This window comes from Anopheles stephensi, chromosome 2 (genome assembly GCF_013141755.1).
Source record: "Anopheles stephensi strain Indian chromosome 2, UCI_ANSTEP_V1.0, whole genome shotgun sequence".
NCBI lineage: Eukaryota > Metazoa > Arthropoda > Insecta > Diptera > Culicidae > Anopheles > Anopheles stephensi.
The window spans coordinates 61,013,673-61,036,420 of record NC_050202.1 but is presented as its reverse complement, the minus strand read 5'-3'; the positions used below and the strand labels follow the sequence as shown (position 1 = coordinate 61,036,420).

General features: G+C 44.8%; 3 protein-coding genes across 6 annotated transcripts in view; all 3 read right to left on the bottom strand.

Annotated features, from left to right (window-relative positions):
* Window positions 1-44: 44 nt before the first annotated feature.
* On the bottom strand, window positions 45-9,924 carry LOC118506533 (nuclear receptor subfamily 2 group E member 1-like). Its single transcript, XM_036043802.1, has 5 exons — window positions 9,668-9,924; window positions 3,414-3,592; window positions 3,184-3,299; window positions 482-1,330; window positions 45-407 (listed from the first exon to the last, which is right to left on the bottom strand). The coding sequence occupies exons 2-5, from the start codon at window positions 3,566-3,568 to the stop codon at window positions 64-66; spliced, it is 1,464 nt and encodes a 487-aa protein (XP_035899695.1). The 5' UTR covers window positions 3,569-3,592; window positions 9,668-9,924; the 3' UTR covers window positions 45-63.
* Window positions 9,925-11,525: 1,601 nt separating this feature from the next.
* On the bottom strand, window positions 11,526-14,336 carry LOC118506536 (SPRY domain-containing protein 7-like). The gene is made up of 3 exons (XM_036043808.1): window positions 13,916-14,336; window positions 13,182-13,842; window positions 11,526-12,112 (listed from the first exon to the last, which is right to left on the bottom strand). Exons 1-2 carry the CDS (start codon window positions 14,016-14,018, stop codon window positions 13,223-13,225), a joined length of 723 nt encoding a protein of 240 aa, XP_035899701.1. The 5' UTR covers window positions 14,019-14,336; the 3' UTR covers window positions 11,526-12,112; window positions 13,182-13,222.
* Window positions 14,337-15,023: 687 nt separating this feature from the next.
* LOC118506534 (fibroblast growth factor receptor-like) overlaps window positions 15,024-22,748 on the bottom strand; it is a 119,593-nt gene continuing 111,868 nt past the window's right edge. For all 4 annotated transcript variants that reach the window (XM_036043806.1, XM_036043805.1, XM_036043804.1 and 1 more), the window contains 3 exons: window positions 18,980-19,161; window positions 18,692-18,887; window positions 15,024-18,318 (listed from right to left, as the gene is read on the bottom strand). In XM_036043806.1, the coding sequence (XP_035899699.1) occupies window positions 18,000-18,318; window positions 18,692-18,887; window positions 18,980-19,161 (697 nt within the window). In that variant the 3' untranslated portion in view covers window positions 15,024-17,999. The remainder of the gene's footprint in view (window positions 18,319-18,691; window positions 18,888-18,979; window positions 19,162-22,748) is intronic.

The following is a 22,748-nucleotide window of genomic DNA, read 5'->3' as shown; positions in this document are numbered from 1 at the left end:
CTATAATTGCATTACACTGAGAAACGGGTTCGAATCGAACACTTCGGATTAAGTCGCTAGGTGCTATGTCTTCATCAGGTCAATCAGGAGCCGCTCGATTGCCACCTCACCGACCGTCTTGCGGAACAGCATCTCCTGCAGTACTTTCGCGTTGGCTGCTGCCTTGATGGCCGGAAGTAGTAGCAGCAGATGGCCCAGCCGCACACCACCACACTTTTCGTGCAACAGGGCGACGGTCTGGTCTTGCAGCAGTAGCACCTCGTGCGCTGCGTACAATCGTGGTTGATCCGGTCGAAACAGCACCAACGCTTTCAGACAGGCTGCCTCCCGATAGTCTACGCGTGCGACACCAAACTGCTGGATGGCACTCTGCAGTTTCACGGCCTGTGGATTCCGCACGATGAACTCTGGTTGGGAATGTTAAGGACAGTGTCGGAATGTAACGGACCATGAGTGCGTCAAGCGAGTGCGCGAGTCTTACCATTGTCGATGGGCAGTCCCCACTGTGCTGCCGTGATGACGAACAACTCTGCCCATGCTTCCTCCAGCAGCAGCTTTTGATCGTTGGCCGGAAGCTGTAGAAAGGACGGCACCGTTTTTGCCCACTTTACCGCCAAAAACAGTAACTTTGCGGCCGATTCTAGCAGCATGTCCGTTTCACTTTTGCCACCACACTGTACCGGCGGACCGCCATTTCCGGTCGGGCAAAGCAGTAGCTGATGTTGGTACGGTTGACCACCGGCCGACCTTGGTGGACTTTCCTCGCCCGTACTGCTAACCTCGTTCTCCTTGGCCGAGCTGAGGCTTAGAATGGAGCTGATCGAATGGATTGGTGGTGGAGCCGGCAGGGCCAACGAATCGCCGGTGATACTGTTGAACATGGACTCCGTGATGGTTACGGTCCCAACTTGATCGTTCGCTAAACCCGACTTTGATCCCACCGTCGTCGAAGTGGGCAATGGAATCGGTACCTGTAACAGGCCCGACCCGGGCGGTAAACCGGCGCCAGTGGGTTGGAAAGCCGTCGGGGTGACTGTGGTCCTTGGTGTCGGTGCGGAAAAATGGTGCTCAAAGTTGGTCGAACTGGCCGCAGCAGCAGCAGCAAGCGATTGGGCTGCGTACGGCGAAAGGAATCGGCCCGGATCGGCCAGTGGTGCGAAAGGGCCGGATGCCGTTGCGGCCGTGATATGCAATGGAAGGGGGAAAAACAGGTTCGTCTGGGGAAGGGCGAAGGATGTCCGAGCTGCGTAGTAATCGCCGTGCGCGGAAAGCCCATTTACGGTGGCAGCTAGTGGTGTGCAGTTCCTTGGCGCTCGTTCATGTTGGACGGCTAGATGGAAAGAGCGAAAGAGGGAAAAGAAGGTGGCCGGTGTAGAACGAGTTGGCAAATGGGGAGTCTTGGCAAAAGTTCCTGAAGAACGGGAAGAAAGCTACACGAGTGTCACCAGGTGGTATGGTTCTCACGGAACTGTTTATTATGTGGCAGAGTGAGTGTACAAGCGCACTACTTCCACCGATGACGATTGTTGGCCCGGTTTGCTGATGGAAGATTAAAGAGAAACGACGTTGTTTTGGTGCAGAAAGGTTGGCCACAAGTCAATTGTGCTGTTTCATGGGCAGTTTGGAGTTGTCCAGGGAATCACATAAATATGTCGTGTTAGGCTAAGCGTGAGCTGTCACATTCAAAGGCAACTGTCTACGGAGCCTTTGCAAGATAAAGTCCTCTTAACGCTTCCATCGCATTCTCCTTAGATATTCCACCTAAGTTACTCCTTCGTCTAGAAATTTGAGGCTTTTTTCGTGTGCCGTTGAGTCATGCATTACTGTCTCCACTCTTCCGAAACTACTTATCATAACCTCTTTCGCGGCATTCAAGCCCACTCTCAACAACTCACCCTCGGCGTCACCTAAAACTCTAATAAAACAAACATTTCGGTGGACACTTTCCATTGCCAGTGCTTCCACTCCTTAGCGAGTCATTATTACGCTGCTGGTCTGTTATCACAGCAAGAGCATCAGGGACCGAAAACAAAATCAATTTTTATGATGTGAATCAACCAACTGGCCAAACAACCATGGCTGGGTATCCCGGATCGCCCAGAAAGTTGATGCACTCGATGAAATCTGATGACGGCGAACCACGTGGTTTGCGGGTGGAAAATTAGAATCTTGTCTCAGGAAAAGGGAAAAATGTCCCGAAACCGTCCAGGATCTAGAGGGAGCGTGGGGTGATGTGTGTGTGTGTGTGTTTTGTGTTTCTGTGTCAACATGCGCAGCCCTAGGCCCTAGGGTAAAAGGGTGTCACTCTAGAGCACTTAGGGGGAACACTCACAAAAAAGGTACAGGAATTGGAAAACGAATCCCCGACTTGCCCCCTATTTAGTTTTGGCGATAATTGCTCGTAAATGGTAGTTCGATGAGGTGGCAAAAGAAAACAGAACAGAAATGTTGTGTTTTTGTCTAAAAAGTGTCCATTTTACCAGGGAACTTAAGACTCAAGAAACTCAAGGCAGTGAATGGGATATTGGAAATCAAACTGACTTATCAAGGATTAAAGTACATTTGGAAGTTTTCGGTTTGTAAAAATCTCAAATCTATATCTCAACCACAAATAGAGCAGCCCGAAGACTGCCTCAGTTCCTCAGGCACTATAAAGCTATCGATCGCGCCACAGTGTTCGGGAAAGCATGAGCCAAAGGCCACATCAACAGCAGATTGTTGATTTAGCAATTAGAAGAGTGTTTTTGAGCAAATATTATCACAATCCTGCTTGCGAGTCGGGCATTCGGTGGAAAGCCGCCCGAGGTGTCAATCACAGGATTCTCCCCGTTTCGCCGGCAAACATCGCCGGATCGAGAAGGTGACTCGCACTAGAGTGCTGACCGGCGAATCGGCGTACTCTACCCATCGGAAACCGGAAGCGAACATCTACGCTCGTGACGCGCTTTGTGCGGTCGTGTGTAAACACGTCTTTTCAATCGTAGCAAACATTGGCGAGGGTCAGATGTCATGCCGAGTGGCGTCGTGCGTTGGGAAAAGCGGTGGGAAAAGTGAACGCTGTAACAAGGTGGCGCTAATTGCGACCAGGCAAGTGAGAACACGGATACGGTTCAAGTGGTTACGACAAGTGTTTGATTTCCGGCTGTTCGTGCGGGGGGTGTGTGTTTCAGCAGTGTGACTTACCTTCCCGGCGCATGTTGGCCTGCAGACACTTGGCAAATCGGCAGGCCTGGCATTGGTTGCGTCGCGATACGTCCACCACACATTTGCCGCCCTCCTTGCATACGTACTCCAGATTTCTGTTATCCCGGAAGGACGAAAGAGAGCAAAAGGCGCGGAATTCAGAAACCATTTGTAGTGTAACATGGAGTGAAGCTTCCGTCGGGGCACATGCTTCGTCGATATCTTCTTACCTACGGATGCTGCGCTTGAAGAAACCACGGCAACCATCGCAGGAAGGCACACCGTAGTGTTTGCCCGAGGCCCGATCGCCGCAAACCTTGCACAGGACACCGGGACCACCACCGGTTGACATCTTGCCACCACCGACGCCACTGCTGTCGTTCATGGAGGGGACTCTTGGTGATGTAGTCTGCAAGAAAAAAACGGTAAGTGAGTGGTCTTTAAACATTGTATTTGCCAGGAAACAAATCGCTAGGTGAGATGGAAATGGACTGGAAGGAATGAATTTCTTGGTTGGGATATTATTGTAGTTGAAGATCTTTATGGAGAGCATCATCTGCAACATTCTTCATGATTGTAAAAAAACTCCTCTGAAGTCGTGGAGATATTAAAAGGAGGGAAGTATTTTTCTTGAATTCTGGATAATTCTTCTTTTTGATATGTCAAAGATCAGCAGCTTTTTCCTCTTCAGCTTATGTGCCACTGCAACTGCATTTGTCCGGATGTTCTGATCCGAATCCTTTCCGAATTGTTACATCAGAATGCTTGGATCCAGTGGCGGATCAAACGATGGGCTGAGTAGCCGGCCGCACAGGACCCCGTGGGCAGCCTCGTATAAGAGACCTCGAGTAGGTCGTCGTGAGACAGTATGACCCGAAACTTGATCTGGTAGGTCCGCCAATTCCCGCCTAAGGCTTCCAAGATGCTTGATCCGCCACTGTTAGGATCCCTCAAAAAGAGCTTTGCCTACTGAGGGACTTTCGGGAGTTTCGCCATCAGACTTTCCTTCTGAGTGATTATCAAATGAACGACTTGGTCTCGAACATGGACAACGAGTTCTGTAAAAAAAATTGCATTCTGTCTAGGATATTCTTGCTCTTTTAGACTTATGATATGACCCGTGAACTCATAACTATAAGGTCATAAAGTGATAAAGTTGCTGCTAGAATGTATACCGCATTCGATTTTTTCGTCCGTCTCTAGGAGTGAGAAAATACTGCAAACCTTTGAAGCGGTAATCGTCCAGTCTCTAGGATGTACCTCACTATTTCCAACTTTTACACTCGGGGATTAAACTTATTTTACAAAAATATCTCCAAACCCAGTTTCTCGACTGATTTTTCTAAATGTTGTTCTAAATCAATTGATAGCGCCGTACTAACTTGTCTGTACAAAAAATAGCTATTGAAGAGGGCCAAACCAAATAAGGAGAACATAGTTGTCCTGTGGTTTGATAGCCTGATTGTTAGATAGATCGATTGTTTTGTAGAGATGATCTAAAGTATCAACAATTAATAGATGTAGAGAAAACAAAGAGAAACGGAGTACAGTTCTGAATCATCATTACATCCATCTGCTACTAATCTCTTTAGATTTCTTCTCTCCAAACGATCGTGTGTCCTAGATTATGATCCATTCCTTATCGCACCGGGATCAGTCATTAGGTATCGGATGAAGATATCAATGGACAAAATGCCTCCACATTAGCGTACGCCTAATGGCACGCGCGTGCTTCATTTAACCTCAGGACACACGATTGTTTTGATACGAGAACAATTTGCCCATGTACTGTGTAACCCTCCACGAGAAACGCGTAACCAAATCAAATGACAGCTGTTAAACGTCACGCCAGTACGTTGGGCCAACTTTGAATAAGTATCCTCGAAGCAACAAACACACGTGTGTGCCTGTTGTTACCCTTTGACCGAAGGGGAAGAAAAGAGGGATCTCACCCAGCCTGTCATTAACAGTAGCAATAGTACCATGAAAGCATACCGGACAACCTTCACTGCTCTATCGCCCCTTTTGCGGAGGGAACGGAACCTATAAAAAACCGAATCGGATTCAATGACGCGATTCGGGATACGGTACGCTACCGTCGATTGTGATCGAACTATTAGATGAAGGGGGAAAAAAGGATACCTTGGCGAAGGTTTTGGGATAGACAGCAAATCACTACAAATGCAATAATAATGAAGCGTGTGTAAATCGACGGCAGCACGTGACTCATGAGAATTGTGGAACTCGCTTCCGGAAGTTCCAACTAGCAACACATGTGTCGTTCGATGGACGGACAACGAAACACTCACCGAGCAGTGTGTGTGATGCTATGTTTAAACTTAAGTTTGTCTTGAACGGACGATGATGGATGGGAAACGATGACTTTTTTGTGTGATTTTTTGCACTTTCTCCTTGTTAGTTACGGAAAAAATGATAATCATATTACAAAAAACAACTTCCTTTTTTTAGAAACATTTTTAAAAGACAAGGTTCTTTCTAAAAAAAAGGATTCTTCCACATTTTGCGTGGCCCATGTGTGACCCCCTTATCGTGGTTAAGCCTGCCGGAGAAGTCAAAAGTTTTGCTTCACTCTTTCGTCTTTCGAGGGCTGGGAAACTCCACTTCTGACGAGCTGCATTATTGATTCGTGAGGCATTAATTTCCCATCATTGCATACGTCGCGCCACGGGCGTACGGTAGGCCCGGGCAGCTAGACAGGTGTGCCGGAAATCGAGACACGGACACAATTATAATTACCCGCACTCCGAGGCAGTACTCGACCGCGGAGGGAAAACAATATGACGCGTGCGGCAAATTATGCGGTAAACGGTTTGACTTTTCACTTTACCGGGAAAAGTGAGGGGTGCAATGATGTCAAGTGTGGGGGGGTGTCCGGTTCACTTTCCACAAAGCACAAGTGGAGAAGTAGGGTGGTGTGATTTGTAATACAGGGTTTCCGAGAAGAACTAACGATGTGCGAGCCATTTCTGGGCAAAGGCTAGGTTGAAGTAAACAACTGCCAGGTAGAACTGGCGATCTGTTGCCCTTTCTGGACTATGGCCAAGTTGAACTAGACACAGGCTAGGTTGAAGTGGACGATGGCCAGGTTGAACTGAAATGTCAAATTTGAAACAATTGCTGAAGCGTTCGCAAACGGTTGAGGTAACGCTTAATTTTAAAAAATATTTAAAAAATGACCGGTAAAAACCATATTATTTGTAATATTTTTTTTTAAAGGATATTAATAGAAGAGAACGCTTCAATTGCAACGCAGCTCGTATGTAATTATACAGGGTTTCCGAGAAGAACTAACGATGTGCGAGCCATTTCTGGGCAAAGGCTAGGTTGAAGTAAACAACTGCCAGGTAGAACTGGCGATCTGTTGCCCTTTCTGGACTATGGCCAAGTTGAACTAGACACAGGCTAGGTTGAAGTGGACGATGGCCAGGTTGAACTGAAATGTCAAATTTGAAACAATTGCTGAAGCGTTCGCAAACGGTTGAGGTAACGCTTAATTTTAAAAAATATTTAAAAAATGACCGGTAAAAACCATATTATTTGTAATATTTTTTTTTAAAGGATATTAATAGAAGAGAACGCTTCAATTGCAACGCAGCTCGTATGTAATTATAAAATTATTATTTAATGCGCTTTGAGCTTTAGAATTTGCAATGGCTTGCTTCAAGATATTATATTTATTGAACTCACCTAAATTCCTGCGCAGCGCATTAAAAAATAATTTTATAATAACATACGAGCTGCGTTGCAATTGAAGCGTTCTCTTCTATTAATATCCTTTAAAAAAAAATATTACAAATAATATGGTTTTTACCGGTCATTTTTCAAATATTTTTTAAAATTAAGCGTTACCTCAACCGTTTGCGAACGCTTCAGCAATTGTTTCAAATTTGACATTTCAGTTCAACCTGGCCATCGTCCACTTCAACCTAGCCTGTGTCTAGTTCAACTTGGCCATAGTCCAGAAAGGGCAACAGATCGCCAGTTCTACCTGGCAGTTGTTTACTTCAACCTAGCCTTTGCCCAGAAATGGCTCGCACATCGTTAGTTCTTCTCGGAAACCCTGTAAAATTATTATTTAATGCGCTTTGAGCTTTAGAATTTGCAATGGCTTGCTTCAAGATATTATATTTATTGAACTCACCTAAATTCCTGCGCAGCGCATTAAAAAATAATTTTATAATAACATACGAGCTGCGTTGCAATTGAAGCGTTCTCTTCTATTAATATCCTTTAAAAAAAATATTACAAATAATATGGTTTTTACCGGTCATTTTTCAAATATTTTTTAAAATTAAGCGTTACCTCAACCGTTTGCGAACGCTTCAGCAATTGTTTCAAATTTGACATTTCAGTTCAACCTGGCCATCGTCCACTTCAACCTAGCCTGTGTCTAGTTCAACTTGGCCATAGTCCAGAAAGGGCAACAGATCGCCAGTTCTACCTGGCAGTTGTTTACTTCAACCTAGCCTTTGCCCAGAAATGGCTCGCACATCGTTAGTTCTTCTCGGAAACCCTGTAAGGTGGTGTTTCTTTTTCTCTCTTTTTTCCACCCAGCGAACCGCACGAGGTATAAGAATATGAAAATTAATATTTTTTCCAAAGAAAAACGTGTTGTGGTTGTTTGCGGTTTGGGTAATTGAAAATGCTTTTCGATTGAAAGCTAAAGCGTCCCAGTTGGGGCTTTAGTATGAGGTGAATGTTTGTTTGTATGGAGTAGTAAGAACCTATTGTCGTGCTTCGTTTGATTTAAAAATGCTTAAAGTGTAGCCAAGGTATTAAATATAGCCAAGGTATTAAGAAAATCCTTAGATCGATTAGATTGATCGATTGCATACTTTTGGGCTCAGTCTGTTTCATTTTTTTAATTTTAAACAAGAAACGATTTTTTCACAGTCACGGGTCGCAAAAGTAAAAAAGCTGTGTAATGATCGATAGTTAAGAGACATTCTGCGATAACTTTTATAACTTACTGCTGTACTACAAAATAGAAGAATTTAAAAAAAAACATTAAGAGCCTCGATCGATTGAGTTGCGTTTTGCTATGAAACCGCCTAAAAGTATGCAATTACAGTTTTGCTTCATATCGGAAAGAGTGAAAGTCAGGCCCTCGACAACTAATCGTTAATTTCTTTAAACAATATTGTCTGTCTCCGTCAGAAGTTGATAAGCCTTGGAGTATAGTATTAGCAGTATAATAAATGCAATTTCCGAGCACAGGCATTTTTAAGAATGAAATATGCAACGTATTGTTTTGAACAAACAAACTATTTTACACTCAACAAAACAAGAGTTAATATTTTTGGATTGTCACGTTAGAAGAGGCTTACATCGTAGCTTAGAAACGGTGCACCAAGTACGTGTCACAATCAAACCCATAACCGTAGCTAAACCTTCCTTCAAAAGCCAATCACGCTTACATCCTCCCCAGCCTTGGATCAGCAACCCGCCGCGATGAGTCAGTCATTTTGCCGTCACAAAAAAGGGCTTATTTAAAAAACAGGAAGAATACTGATTAATCATTTATTGACTATCGATGAGAGGCTGCGTCCCATAATAATCGATGTCAACACGTCATCCCATTCACTCGGTGGTGCCGGTGCGACGGTCCTTCATTGATGAGAGGTGATGTTGGCAAAAAATTTGCATTTCATCAAATCATGGAGAAAAGGCACAGCTGCGGCATGAGGAACACACGACGGATCATAATCTTAGCCAAAAGCCTATCAAAACACCATGAATAGGGTTTGTTTATTGCGCACGGTTCGATCAGAGGAACATTTGTTGTTGTCTCGATATTCTAATTTAACTCTGTTTGAACTCTGTTAACCTGTTCAATTAACCACCGCTAGAGTTTTAGCGTTAACGTATATTTTCTGTTTTTTTTTTAAACTAAGATCAAAATTGTTTTTTTATTTTTATTTGTGGTTTAGTATTAACAGTCGCCAGTTATTGCCGAACGACTCATAAACAGCAATAAGATAAGTCGAGACCGTAGCTCCCTCAAATAAGGATTAATGAGTTTTTATTAGAGATTGTGTCCTTTCTCAGAGGCAACAACCGGCCCCGGTCTTCATTTGGCAGGACCAGGGTTTAAATCCCATCCGGACCGTTCCCTCGTAGTGAGGACTGACTATCCCACTATCCGGTATTATAAACTCTAGTAAGCCAGAAATGGCAGGCACGATCTAAGAGGTAAGACCATCAACAACGAGATTTCTTCTCAGTAAATCTATTTTCATTGGTATACTTCAGACAAATACATGTTGAAAAACATATATCACTAGTACATGCCTAACAATTATCAGCAGAGACACCTCGCAACTCTTTTCCCATGAACATTTAAACTTTTTGTTCAATACAATCAAATTGCAATAAAATTGAAGAAAATGTAGCATATACTAACAAACTTCCTTCTTTTGTGTTATTGCAGCAAAATGCAACTACTACTTTAAATAAAACTTACCCTGTGGCACAGAAAATGAAGAAAGGATAACGACACCAGAGATGTTAGAATGTCCTGCTGTCCTGCTGTATAGACGTGAGTACAATTTTTGCCCTATTGATCGTTCATTATCGAATCACACACTTTCACTCAAGTAAACTGCACCGTCACACTAACAATTGCTCTCCACAAACACACACAAATCCACAACGGTCCGGAATGTCCTGGCAAGTGTGTGCTGTTCCCGGGTGGAAACAATTGCTTGCCGTTCCGATTGACGTTCCGCTGCCAATTGATGCTCTAGTCCGTGTTGTACCGCTTGTCGGCTGCGTTTTTGGGGTTTGACCTCCGACCAGACGATCCCGGTCGATGTGATCTCGTGTCTCCGGTCCGCTTCACCCCAGGACATTCTCGCGAAGCTACCATCAGCACCGAACGGTGCCATTTTTAAAAGTAGGTGTGGTTTCGAACCATCGCACCGCGCATGACGTCTGGTTCATCCTGACTACGCCAGACCGTATTCCAATGGGCAACAGGATAGGCAGGATGAGACGGTCGCCCTATATCCGGACGGTGACTTTCTGCCCGAGTCCAAGTTGTTTTGTTGGTCGGGACACGCCGCACACACGTCGACCCGGCGAACGGTCAGACGTCAGGGGTTGCGTACAAAAGGACACCGATTGCTCTGCCAAACATGGCAGCTCCAGCGGCCATCGGGATCGTCCGCTCAATGGGCTGCACGTGTGGCTCCTCCCACGGCAGAGAGACACCGGCTGTGGGCTGTTGGTCTGGGGTTTCGGTAGTATTCGTCCAGGAGAAAACTTTTTGAATAATTTAGCACTCACAAGCAAATGCTTTTCGCAAGAGCCAGAGCCGCGTTTCCGAGCAATGGAGCTTGTTTTTCTAAGCCAAATGGTTGGCAGAAGAGTGTGAGTAGTTGAGCACCGTAAAACACGCGTAAAGGAGTTATGAAGAGAAAGGTTGGAGTGCTTAAAGGTGGAATAAATAGCATCCGTGTAATATCCGTTCACAATTTGTATGGTTGTCGTCGCTTAAAGCTGTTTTGAATCCATTTTTGGACTTTAATTGACTCTTGGAAGGAGTTTGTTTTAGTATCTTAGAGGAAAATTCTACATATTTTCTCTATCTTTTGTAAGCCAGATCTAGCTTGGGTCAAATCGGCTATAACGATAAGCTTTATCAGTGTATGGAGTAGTGTATTCAAGTCATTGCACTTTGATGAGTGTAGCCTATCTTGCAATTACGTCAACTTGGAAACTGGACCTGGATTTGAAGCTCAGGATTCAAAAACAGTTTATTAAATGGTTCATAAATTAACGAAAAAATACATCCCAAGAATTGAACAAACAGGTTATCAATAGTCTCTGAAAGGGTAGCATATGAATAAGGTCAGTTTCAACTGAATATATTTGGTGCCTTGGTAGTCCCCGAAGAATTACATTCCATAGTTTATGGAAAAAAGAAAAAAATCCACCACATACGTACGAGTGTTGATCCTTTATCATATGCATTGCTTCCTCCACAACAAAATTCGCTCCTGGCGCCTGCTAGTATGCAATTTTCAGTATATTTGTTCCATCAATTCGCGGCATACTGTCTTAAGGTGGATGCGCCTGAAAGTAGGCAATCGACATTTTAAATCCTTGCGTTCTCATGAACTGATTAGCAGTGTTGTACTGGTATCTAAACGCAACAATTTTTAACTGTTCTTTAGTGTTTCTTCCTTTTTGCTAAGCCTGATGTTATTGTTTATTCTACGCAAAAGAATAGGCTACGCCAACCTTCCTGAGAAGTAAAATATTTTCCGGGTTTCGGATGACAATTTTTAAATTAATATTTCAAAACACAACACACACAATTCCGTTCAATAAATATGTAGATGTATATTTCCTTTTGCGATTTTCTCAGTTGGTTCTATTTATAAAATCGTTTAGCGTAAATACCTAGATCAGTACAAAGCGTTTTATGGTTGGTTAGAGAAAGAGAAAGGCAGGAGGACAGAGAATCCATTACAAAAACCAAAAAAAACACGATTCCAATAGGAAGAGGAATGATTGGTCAGGAGATGTTACTAGAAAAGCAACACATATATGTTGGGTGTATATTGTTATCTGCTTTTCTTGAAACATATTTAAACGACGCATAAAGTAGGGTAATAAGAATGGGTGTTAATAACCATCTGTTCCATCCTTGTGTCCCTGTCCTTTGTATGTTAGTGTATGAAAGACGTTGGAATTCGGTTTCTGTTGTCTTAGCAATGGTTAGTTTTGCATACATGTGTATTTGCATCCGGCACTAATAACGTGACCTCGTGAGTAACCGACCGACATAACCCAAAGCGATAGAGAATACGGGAAGCTGGAAAGTCATATCGATAGATAGAGATAGAGATAGGAGGGAGAGAGAAAGTTACGTTACCAAATCGATTTCAACGAGAGCGACTTACAGGGTTTCCGAGAAGAACTAACGATGTGCGAGCCATTTCTGGGCAATGGCTAGGATGAAGTAAACAACTGCCAGGTAGAACTGGCGATCTGTTGCCCTTTCTGGACTATGGCCAAGTTGAACTAGACACAGGCTAGGTTGAAGTGGACGATGGCCAGGTTGAACTGAAATGTCAAATTTGAAACGATTGCTGAAGCGTTCGCAAACGGTTGGGGTAACGCTTGATTTTAAAAAATATTTAAAAAATGACCGGTAAAAACCATATTAATTGCAATAATTTTTTTAAATGATATTAATTGAAGAGAACGCTTAAATTGCAATGCAGTATGTAATTATAAAATTATTATTTGCTGCGCTTTGAGCATTAGAATTTGCAATGGCTTGCTTCAAGATATTATATTTATTTAACTCACCTAAATTTAGCGTATATTGCTCAATTTCACTGCACTTGTAATTTAACTCAAAATATCTCACTGTGATCAGAAAGCGTGGCTTGCTTTGAAAATGTAATGTAGAAATAAAATATTTTCATTACCTGTATAAATTTTGCCTTTTGACAGAAGATGACTGTTGAAGTTTATGTTTATAGTCAATGACTCGGATTCTTTTAACTATTGTTTTGCATGTTTTACAGAAAAATAAAAAATACATTGGAAAGCAAAAACAACATTACAAAAAAAAGTTTTTGAACATTGGAACATGCTCAAAGAGCAGCAAATAATAATTGTATAATTACATACGAGCTGCGTTGCAGTTTAAGCGTTCTCTTCAATAAATATCTTTAAAAAAAAAATTACAAATAATTTGGTTTTTACCGGTCATTTTTTAAATATTTTTTAAAATCAAGCGTTACCCCAACCGTTTGCGAACGCTTCAGCAATCGTTTCAAATTTGACATTTCAGTTCAACCTGGCCATCGTCCACTTCAACCTAGCCTGTGTCTAGATCAACTTGGCCATAGTCCAGAAAGGGCAACAGATCGCCAGTTCTACCTGGCAGTTGTTTACTTCATCCTAGCCATTGCCCAGAAATGGCTCGCACATCGTTAGTTCTTCTCGAAAACCCTGTAAACTTAACAAAAGCAACAGCACACAGCACGTGTATGAGAAATCAAAGCAACGACTGCTCGACCAGAATACGCTCGAACCCGGGCGGCGGACCGTACGCAAAATTGTCCAGCACAATATCCAGAATTGCACCGTCGTCCACGAACAGACAGGGATGGACGGTTCCGCGCACGTTCAGCACCGGCACATTCAGATTCTTCCCGTTCAGGTAGAAGTTTAGCTCCACGTGATCGTACGCGACGCCTATCGTGTCCCCTTCCTGGGGCAGCCCGCCGTCCGTGCCGGAAGCACTAGCGGGCGCTGGAAATGCGAGCGCTGACACGGGCCCCAGATCGACGGACACCGTTCCCGGGGGTGTGGTGGTGACGTGACCGGGTGAGTTCTGACCTCCGTTCGGGACTCCTTTGCTCGCATCCAAGCGGTAGATAACGTCGCCACCGTGCAGTACCAGATGGTTCGAGTTGAGACACCACGATTCCCGATCCTTTCCGCCGACCGATTGATTCAGATCCGTTTGCTGGGTGGCCAGCCCGATCGACCAGTGGCCCGACTGTTGCAGCTTCACCTCAAAGTACGACTTGGACTGGACGAGCGGTGCATTCGCTAGTACCCCACCAGTGCCACAGGCTCGCATTCCGTTCTTGATTATAACCACTTCGTGACCTGCAACGACAATAAGACGAATTTGAAGAATGAATTCACCCCTAATATGGTACAGCCTGCTGCTGTTGCTTACCCATATGTGACGAATCGAGCTGAACCGGGTTGGACGTTTTCGTGATGTGTACGGACTGAGCCGGCAGCACACCGTTTAGGCAGCTCTTTAGACAGCAAAACATTTCACAGCCGTATGGTAGGAAGGAGGGCGATTGTTTCCGTTTAATTAATGCGAAGCAGCGGTCGTGAACTACATCGCCTGTTTTCACACGTTCTCACTGAGTTGGGCCGAAGAACGGGAAACAGCTGGCAGCCGCTCACAGTTTTGTATTGGGCGCCTCAAATGGTTTGTGTGCAGTTTTGGTTACAGACAGGTGGACTGATTTACGTGGCGTACATTTTAAATACATGCCAACCAAGGGGAAACACGTTTTTAAAGCGATTGGTAAAAGTGGGCACCGATTTACATTAATAATGTTTGCTAATGTTTATGTTTTGCTATTTATTTGTCATCCACTTTTCGAGTTGTCAAACGCGTCAGCGTGTTCGAATGTGGGCGATGTGCGAACGTCAAATTCGAAAATGTCTCGCATTCCTACCTCTCGTAATGTAACGGACATTTTTTTTAAAATGGAAACCTATGTTAGCCGTTATAAGCAGTAATTTACTAGCGTTGTGTCAAAAAAATGTTTTTTTTTTTTCGAATAATCCACTCATTTGCTTTGATTTCTAATATCTACTTACTTATTCGACTCTTTAACCGCTTCGTATTGTTGGCCGGTCTACTGCAGGCATGTAACAGCTCAAAACCGAACGGCCTCGTCTACTAATAACCCACCTTTCCTGCCCGACGCATAAACTGCATCATCACTCCATCTCATTTTGGATTCATCACGCTTACGCGCGGTTTAGTTCTGGCTATGTGGACGGCCTGAATCATCCGGAGACTTTTATCCATGTGGATAGAGCTCATGTAGCTCTTCATGGTAGCGGTTCCTCCATCGTCCTTTTTCATCAATGTTTGTAAGCAGAGCCACTTGGATAGCACCAACATTTTACCTCTTCAACTCAAGGATTTACACCGCTTGCATCAGTACAACAGCTCCCTCTTTACTCAGGTACTCAGGCTTACCATTTCTCACACTAGTTTGTTTTCGGATCCAACTACTTAACCCAACACACCTCAATTGTAGTATAAACATGGCTGGAGTACGGCAATGTTAGATAGGGTTTTTTTTTTGATTTTTCTATTAATAAATGTGGGTTGTTTATCGATTATGTTTCCACTCTTCCATGCGCTACGGTGGCAGCAGTTCTCACAAACTTCGCACTCTACTAAATTCCAAACCATCGGCTTGGTTTGCCAACCAACCATCATATGACTGCCCCGGGTGGGGAGTAGTAGCACAGCAACAAGAACTCCGCAGCCTTTCGAACTGCCGAGCTGGGTTCATTCTGAAGCGCGTTTAGTTCTGTTTTAGGAGGAGCTAGCATGTTGAGTAGTTGTTGCCTGTACTGTTATATCATTCTTGTATGATTTTGTTTTTGTTTCTTCATTTCATTATAATTTGTATGTTTTGTATAGCTTAGTCTTCACAGAATGATACGCCCTTTAGACGCGAACGGTAGGAAAGGGTTCATATTAAATTCGATATCTCTCGCCTCTTTTCACACCAAACAAACAATTGGGAGCTGGCAGAGCTGCGTTGTTTACGCTGCTGAGTCTTGTTTACGACGCATTTACACCGGCTGGGGATGTTTTTGTTTCTGTGGGTTTTATCACGTTGCAACGAATGCGGCGTTCGTTGCGCCCTTATACATATAGCCAAGCGCTTTTATCTACCACTGCAAAACGGGGAAATTTGAAATCTAAGATGAAGCGTTTGGTAATGAAAAAATAAATCTTAACAAAACGGCGGCCTCACAGTTTACCCCTAAAACGAGATCGTTTAAATTAAAACTGCCTTTACAAGCTGTACAAATCATTCCCGGACCTGACACTCAAACCAGTGGAGTGTCAAAAAAAAAAACCATGTACAATGCAGAGAAAACGAACCTACGAAATGAACTAAACGTAGTACAACTTCCTTAGTGGTGGAGTTTCCCCTCCTTCAGCTGCCTGTTGTCGTTTCTTCCTCCCCCCCCCCCTCTCTCTCTCTCCCTCCCTAATCAATCTAATCAATACAATCTTAATATATATATATATAAGTAGTTACATAGTTAGTCACTGTGTCATTTGTTTAGCAGCTTTCGCACGCTCTGCCACATCCTTCGCGGAGTTAATAAATAGTGTGTCATTAAATTAAACGATCACCACGTGCGTCTGTTTGCGCCCTGTCGCCAACGCGGATTATTGCGCGTAATCACTGTAGCACGTCACACCACTTGCTCGGCTCGGCCTACAGTTTAAGCTCATCATCATATTGTGTGCGAGCGCTGCATTTCTCGGTTACTCAAGTTCACTTATATCTGCGCGTGTCTGGGGGGTGTGTGTTTACCACAACTACAATCACTAGTCTCACAAATAGGTAACACGGTTTTGCCCGTGTCCAATGTGTGTTTTTGTGTTGCGTGTCTCCTTTCGAAGGATAATCATACAACGTCTTTTAGTTTATGTACACTAACACGCACACAAACGACCGCGCGCGCGAGCACGCCCCGGAAGCTACTAGAATATGGTGTGTGCGTGTGGTTCGTCCCTTGCTCTTGCCCCTTTACATTCAATGACAGGAGTGAAAATAGAGTTTTTAAATTACTTGCGGTATTTTTGATTATCGCCATAGTTAGCTTAACAGTGTGTGCCTGTGTTTGTCTTATTACAGGATTTTACAGGCTCATTTTTCAATGTTAACACCATTTTGCATTGCCGTGGAGGACTGTTTCATCTGGTTTGACTTGAGAACCACTGGAGTTCAGTTGGACAGGACAGGTTGCAATATGACTTGACGGTGTTGAAATTCTTATCCATCGGATGTTGCAATAGTCCTTTACAGCAATGAAAAGTGATGTTACCAGCTTAAAAAACACCCGGTAAATCCTCTGTAATCTGTCCTGCTCCCGGGCAGCGCGCGCCTCTTGGTGCATGCGTGTGTGTTTGTATGGTGGCTCCTTTGGACCTTGTGTGTTTGTGTTGGTTTGTCGTTTGTTGGTTACAGCATTCGTATACAATGTGTTTTTATAGTTCATACCCGATAAATATATGTATGTGTGTGTATGTATGTGTTTTTAACAAATTCCTCTTTCGCTCGTTCGACAAGGATCGCGTAGGATCATCAGGAATCAGGCACCTGACTTGCCGCACTGTCGAAAAGCAAAGTCCAAAATGCTGTTGCCGTTTTGTTTTTTTTTTGTTCATCCTACACAACACAACAACACTGGTAGTGGTAATATAAGCACACATCGATCGACATTACGGTTACAGCAGCGGTAGTTGTTTTCCCCCCGTTTCTTCTTCTTCTTCTTCGTCTATTTAGTAACGGCCCCACATTAATCCTAGTGATTGCTTTTAGCAAAACTCATTCATAATACTTTGTTAAATGCAGTTTTGTGGTTTCGCGGTTTGTACCACACGCGGGGGTGGTGGGTGGCGGCGGTGGATGGGATGTTTCTCAGTTCTCCGACAGGATTTTCCGTGTTTTTGCAGCGTCTCGCCTCACCAGGACGATACAACACAAGGAAGAAAAAGGGATTCACAGCGAAAGCGTCCATTGGTCTGGGCCGAGTTTTTAGTGTCTCGGGACAGAAGAAAAAGACGCGGTGGAATGTGTGTGTGTATCTCTCTCTCTCTCTCTCTCTCTCTCTGTCTCTCTCTCTCTCTCTGTCTCTCTCTCTCTCTCTCTCTTCCTCTGACTTTCTGCCATTTTTCTTTATCCTATCCCGCCCCGGTTATTGGAGTGTTGCCTTCTCGTTTGTTTTGTTGTTCTTTTTTTGCATACTAACACTAACTGTACAGAACATTGACACTAAAGTCGGGAACGAATTTGAAGACTCCGTTGCTTAGAGAGATGCAGTAGCCCGGACGCCCAGGAGCCGGACGAGACTCCTCTTCAACCTGTCTACACAAAAACGTGACCACCACCATCCCCGCACACACACACATGCACACACCCATGTACAGAGCCCCCGGGTTTTTGTTGTATGCTGGATGCACCAGGATTAGTGCTTTAGACGTTCTCGTGCTCATTGTTCGCGATAAACTGGGCCGAACAGCGGTTATCCTTTTTGTGGGTGGTGCGCTGCTGTACCGTCCGGCAGATCCAGGCAAACAGTATAACGAGCACCAGGAGCAGCGTTGCCATTACGTACACCAGCACGGACAGTTGTGTGTCGGTGATTGCGGTCACCTCGACCGGCGAGAGCAGCACGCTCAGGTTCAGCTTTTGGGCCGAATTTCCCGATACGATCTGGCACCGGTAGCGTCCGTAGTGGTGTGTCTGGATGTTCGGTATCGACAGGTACGAACCAATGATTTGTCCTTCCTCCCTGTGGGGGGTTATGCCGGAGAGAGAAAAGAAAGCGGTTAGAGTGTGGATCTGTGTTTGTTTGGTGGTGTACGGGTAACGCATTAGTGTACGCTACTGTCGAATGGAGGGTGTGGAACAGCGAGAGCGTTCGGTAAGCGTTTGGACCGGGATGGGGTAGAGTTGCACACAAATTCCTCGTAAGCTGTCTCTCACTCCACTATCGCCCCCCCCCCCCCCCCTCAACCCAGGTGTGTCTAATGAAGCGGAAACAGTAGAACTTAAATGTGTTCCGCGAAATGATTATTTCGTCGTTCATCGGTCCAACTACTACTTCTACTACTACCGCGCAATTAAGTCGCCACCGTAATGGACGCGCCGTCAAAAACGCTTACCTAGTCACGTTCACCTGCATGCTGTCGGTAACGTTGTGCGGATGGTCGTCAAACATTTGGCTCCAGACGATCTCGTTGGTCGCGTCCGGCAGGTAGAGGTTGCCGACGAACGCCTCACAGTAGAACCGGGCACTTTCGCCCACGCTCACCACCAGATCCTTCGGCCGGAAGGTCGGCATCGGATTGTCCAATTTATCTGCACCGAATGAATCGAAACGAATGGAACGGATTAGTACGTGCGTATGCCCTGGTGCCACTTGGGAACGGATTATTGGGGCTGTCTCTTACCCTGTAACCGCAGTTCGATTTCGTGCTTGATTGCGTGCGTCTCGTTTCGCAGTATGCAGCTGTAGTTGCCGATATCGTTCTCCTCTAGCCGCGGGCTGTAGATCGTTTGGTTGGCCGCTTCCGGGTACACGATGAAGGACGACACGTCCTTGCTCCATGGGTGTGGCTTGTTGTTTTTGAACCTGGTAAAACATACCGAAACATGCAAGAGGATTAATCAGTGTTCCGGCTGTCGGACGGTGAATTTAAATTAGGGGTAGGGGTTCTCTCCCCGTTCCCACATTTTTTTCCCCCCCAAAAGAGAAGTGTCACTAACGATATTAATTACGGATCATCAATTTTCATAACGGCCATGTCCGCTGTTTAAAGCGCGGCTTTCCAGCTTTCGTCCCCGCCATCCGCCATTAACCAACGATGATGATGGCGATCCTCAAGTAGCCACGCACGTGCGTACTTCATCATCGCACGCGTGTCATTGTCGTAGCAGGCTTCAAAGTGCGATCAACTCAATTTGTCCGTTATCACCTTTTGCCAATCCCGACCCAACCCATCCTTGTGGGATTCGTGCGTGCGTATACAACAACACATGGACAACAACGCGAAAAAAGAACAAAAAAGCGAAAAAAAGCAAAAAAGAAACAGTCGCGGAGTACACATCGGGGAACAAAAGCGAGATACCTCCCCATCGGTGTGTGTTACCATGGGGCGCTGACGATTTTCCGATATAATCCGGCATGTTGTTTTTTTTGTTGTTCGTGAATGGAAAATTTACACTGCTCCACACCGCCACCACCCCCCCCCCCCCCCCCCCTTGGCCATCCGTGGCACACAGAGGGAGAAGTATCATTTTACCCCAATTTGCATCTCTGCACGCTTTCGCCGGTGTTGGAATAATAATGATTTATCGTGGCCGCCATCGAATTCCCCGAACCGGGTGCGGTGGGTGGACAAACACGAAAGGAAGTATCAAAAACAAAACAAAAAAAAGCCGACGACGAATAAGGACAACTTCTCGAATCCTGGGACATGAACAAAAAAATATCATAATTATAATTGCAAGCCATCGCCGACCCGCACAACAGCAGCAGCAACAGCAGCAGCCGGCGTATCCTCATCGTCCGTCGGCTCCTTCCCGTCGGTCGGTTCGAGATTTCAGGGTTTCGGGTATCTCGGACGGTAGTATTACTAATTAATTAGAGTAATTTTGGGGCTCGGTGTTCGAAGCATCATCGGCTGTGGGCATGATTGCTGTTGTGCGACCGTTCGGTGCGACCAGAGTTTGACTCTATTTTCGTCGTTCACCACAGCGCAGCGCATGAACCACGCCGCCACACCACAAGGTAAATCGACAAAATGCACCACCAAATCGAAATAAATCTATGATTGATTTGCAACATTGTGTTGTTGCTCATTTATGATTTGAATTTGAAGCTTTCGAAGCTGATTTATGATAAATATTTCCATTCGATATAGGTCAAATGATGTCTCCATGGACTGGTCAACTTTTCACTGCGAGATTCACAGTTTGTCTAATCGATTCCACCCAACAATTCCTCACATGGCTGCCAAATGGAAAAATTGGGTCCAAAATCAACTTGAACCTTTGGTTGACCTTATAAAAGGCCAGTCAAAACCACACATGCTCCATGCTCCACCACTGCATGTTGGTCGTATCAACTCTTGCATGAGGATCAATGATTGCTTGTGATGGAAACACGTGTCTTCAGAGCAGCGCAGCACCAGAAGTTGGTCTGCCGAATCGCTGGCGAGAGTTCTGAGGCCTAATTTATTGGCACATTTTGCTGACACATCATTCGGATGGCGCTGTGACTTCACATGTGGAACTTGTTGCTCCGAACGAAAGGTCACTGCGGCAAATACCATCAACGACAGTGACGTATTCAGCAGGATCTAACCACTGGGCCACGACAGGAGACGTCAACAAGTACTGTTTGCTTCTGCCGATGACCCAAGATTTGTTGCGAAACTACGACTCCGATTGCTCTCCGAACAGCACGCCAAAGCCATTAACCATTCATAAATTAGCTTGAAGATGTCGGATGTAATATATGTTGTGTTGAACTGCTCTTGCAACTTGTAGTTTGTGACGCGTGTCGTCGAAAGGTATATTGGATTTGAAGCATTGCACAAACACACACACTCCTTAGCCAAGAGGAGCTCAGCAAATTGGTTGTTTGGAATCGTATGAAATTGGAAATTCGTACGAAAAACAAAAGTCAGCAACGTCAATCGACTCTATCTCTCTGTGCCATGAGCACACAGATGTATTCTCCGTATTCATTTGCCAGGTATTCGCAGTCACCGGGATCGAAAATAAACATTTCCGAGAATGAAACGAATAAAATAAAGCTCAGCACCCATGCGAACCATTCGTCGTCCAACGCGCGCCACCACACAACAGTTTCGAGATTGCAGTTTTCTAGACATTGCAGGATGTGGGATGCGGCCATGAGCACTGGGCAGCAGAAGCAGCTTTCTTTATACCGCAGGGAAATAAGATATGAGCATATGAACATTTGCTTTCTTCACTAGCATCCGTACTGCGAGATTTGCCGATATTATGCTCTCGATAAATGTTGTGCCCCGATGTAGCAACAGAAGCAGCGCGAGATTGATTTTTGTCACAGCGTTCGTTTGGGCAAAACAGTGTGTCCTTCACACAAATATCCAAGCTCCACAGGCTTTACAGACAAACACCAGCGGGATGTCAATGTTCCATGCTGGATGAATGTTAGGAAAAACATAACCACCAATCACCAATTATCCCCCGCTTATTCTATCAACTCCATCTTTTTCTTCTTCCTTGGCACTTACAACCTTCAGAGGTCCCGGTCTGCCATTACTGGCTTTCTATGACTTGATTTTACCGGTTGCTGGATTAGTCACAGAGTCCTGCGTACGAGGAGGCGGTCTGGATGAGATTTGATCCGTGTTCCTGCCATGTGAATATGAGCGCCGCAATCGGCTTGGCCACCGGACCGGCCCCAATCTATAAGCTCCACTGCAAGCAATAAAATCCTTGCTATAATTCTGTTCTCCGAAGTTGGGCTATTTTTGAAATAATTTTCCGGTCCCTTTTTTATCGACCACGCTGGGCGTTATACCTGATCGTTTCGATAGTTATATATGCAAGGAAAACAATTGTAGGCTTAAAATATGAAATATTTCGTTCGGTAAAATCATTAGTGGGGATTTATAAAGATTTCTACCGGAACGGTTGCCTATTTTCCCTGGGATCATTATTTACAATACAATTCATTAGAACAGCAGCAGCAGCATCATTATCATGGTCGAACGATGAAATTCAGCACCAGCAACAGCACACATGCAACACACGATGGCAGCAGCATCCCTCTTATCATATAGCACGTTGCGAATTGTTGCGGCTCTGTCTGGACATTATTCAAATATTTCATTTATCGGACGCATGCCGGAGCACAGGGACCGCTTAAATGAGAACGTGTGGCTGTGGAGTAGCGGTGGTCATGCATCGATTTGCATAATAAACGTACTCCGCGACAAAATAACAAACGCCTGCACCTTCTTCACACGCCATCCTTCCCTTTGGTCTTCTCCCAACCCCTCTGTAATCGTACGGCAAACGCGCTAACGCCGATGGACGACGATGCTGAGGAGCAAACCAACAGAAAAAAAGATCAAATTCAATCTCGCCCGCCCCATCGTACGACGGTTTTCGCGAGAAGGACGCCCCCCAGGGGAACCTCCAACATTGGGCATACTCTCTCTC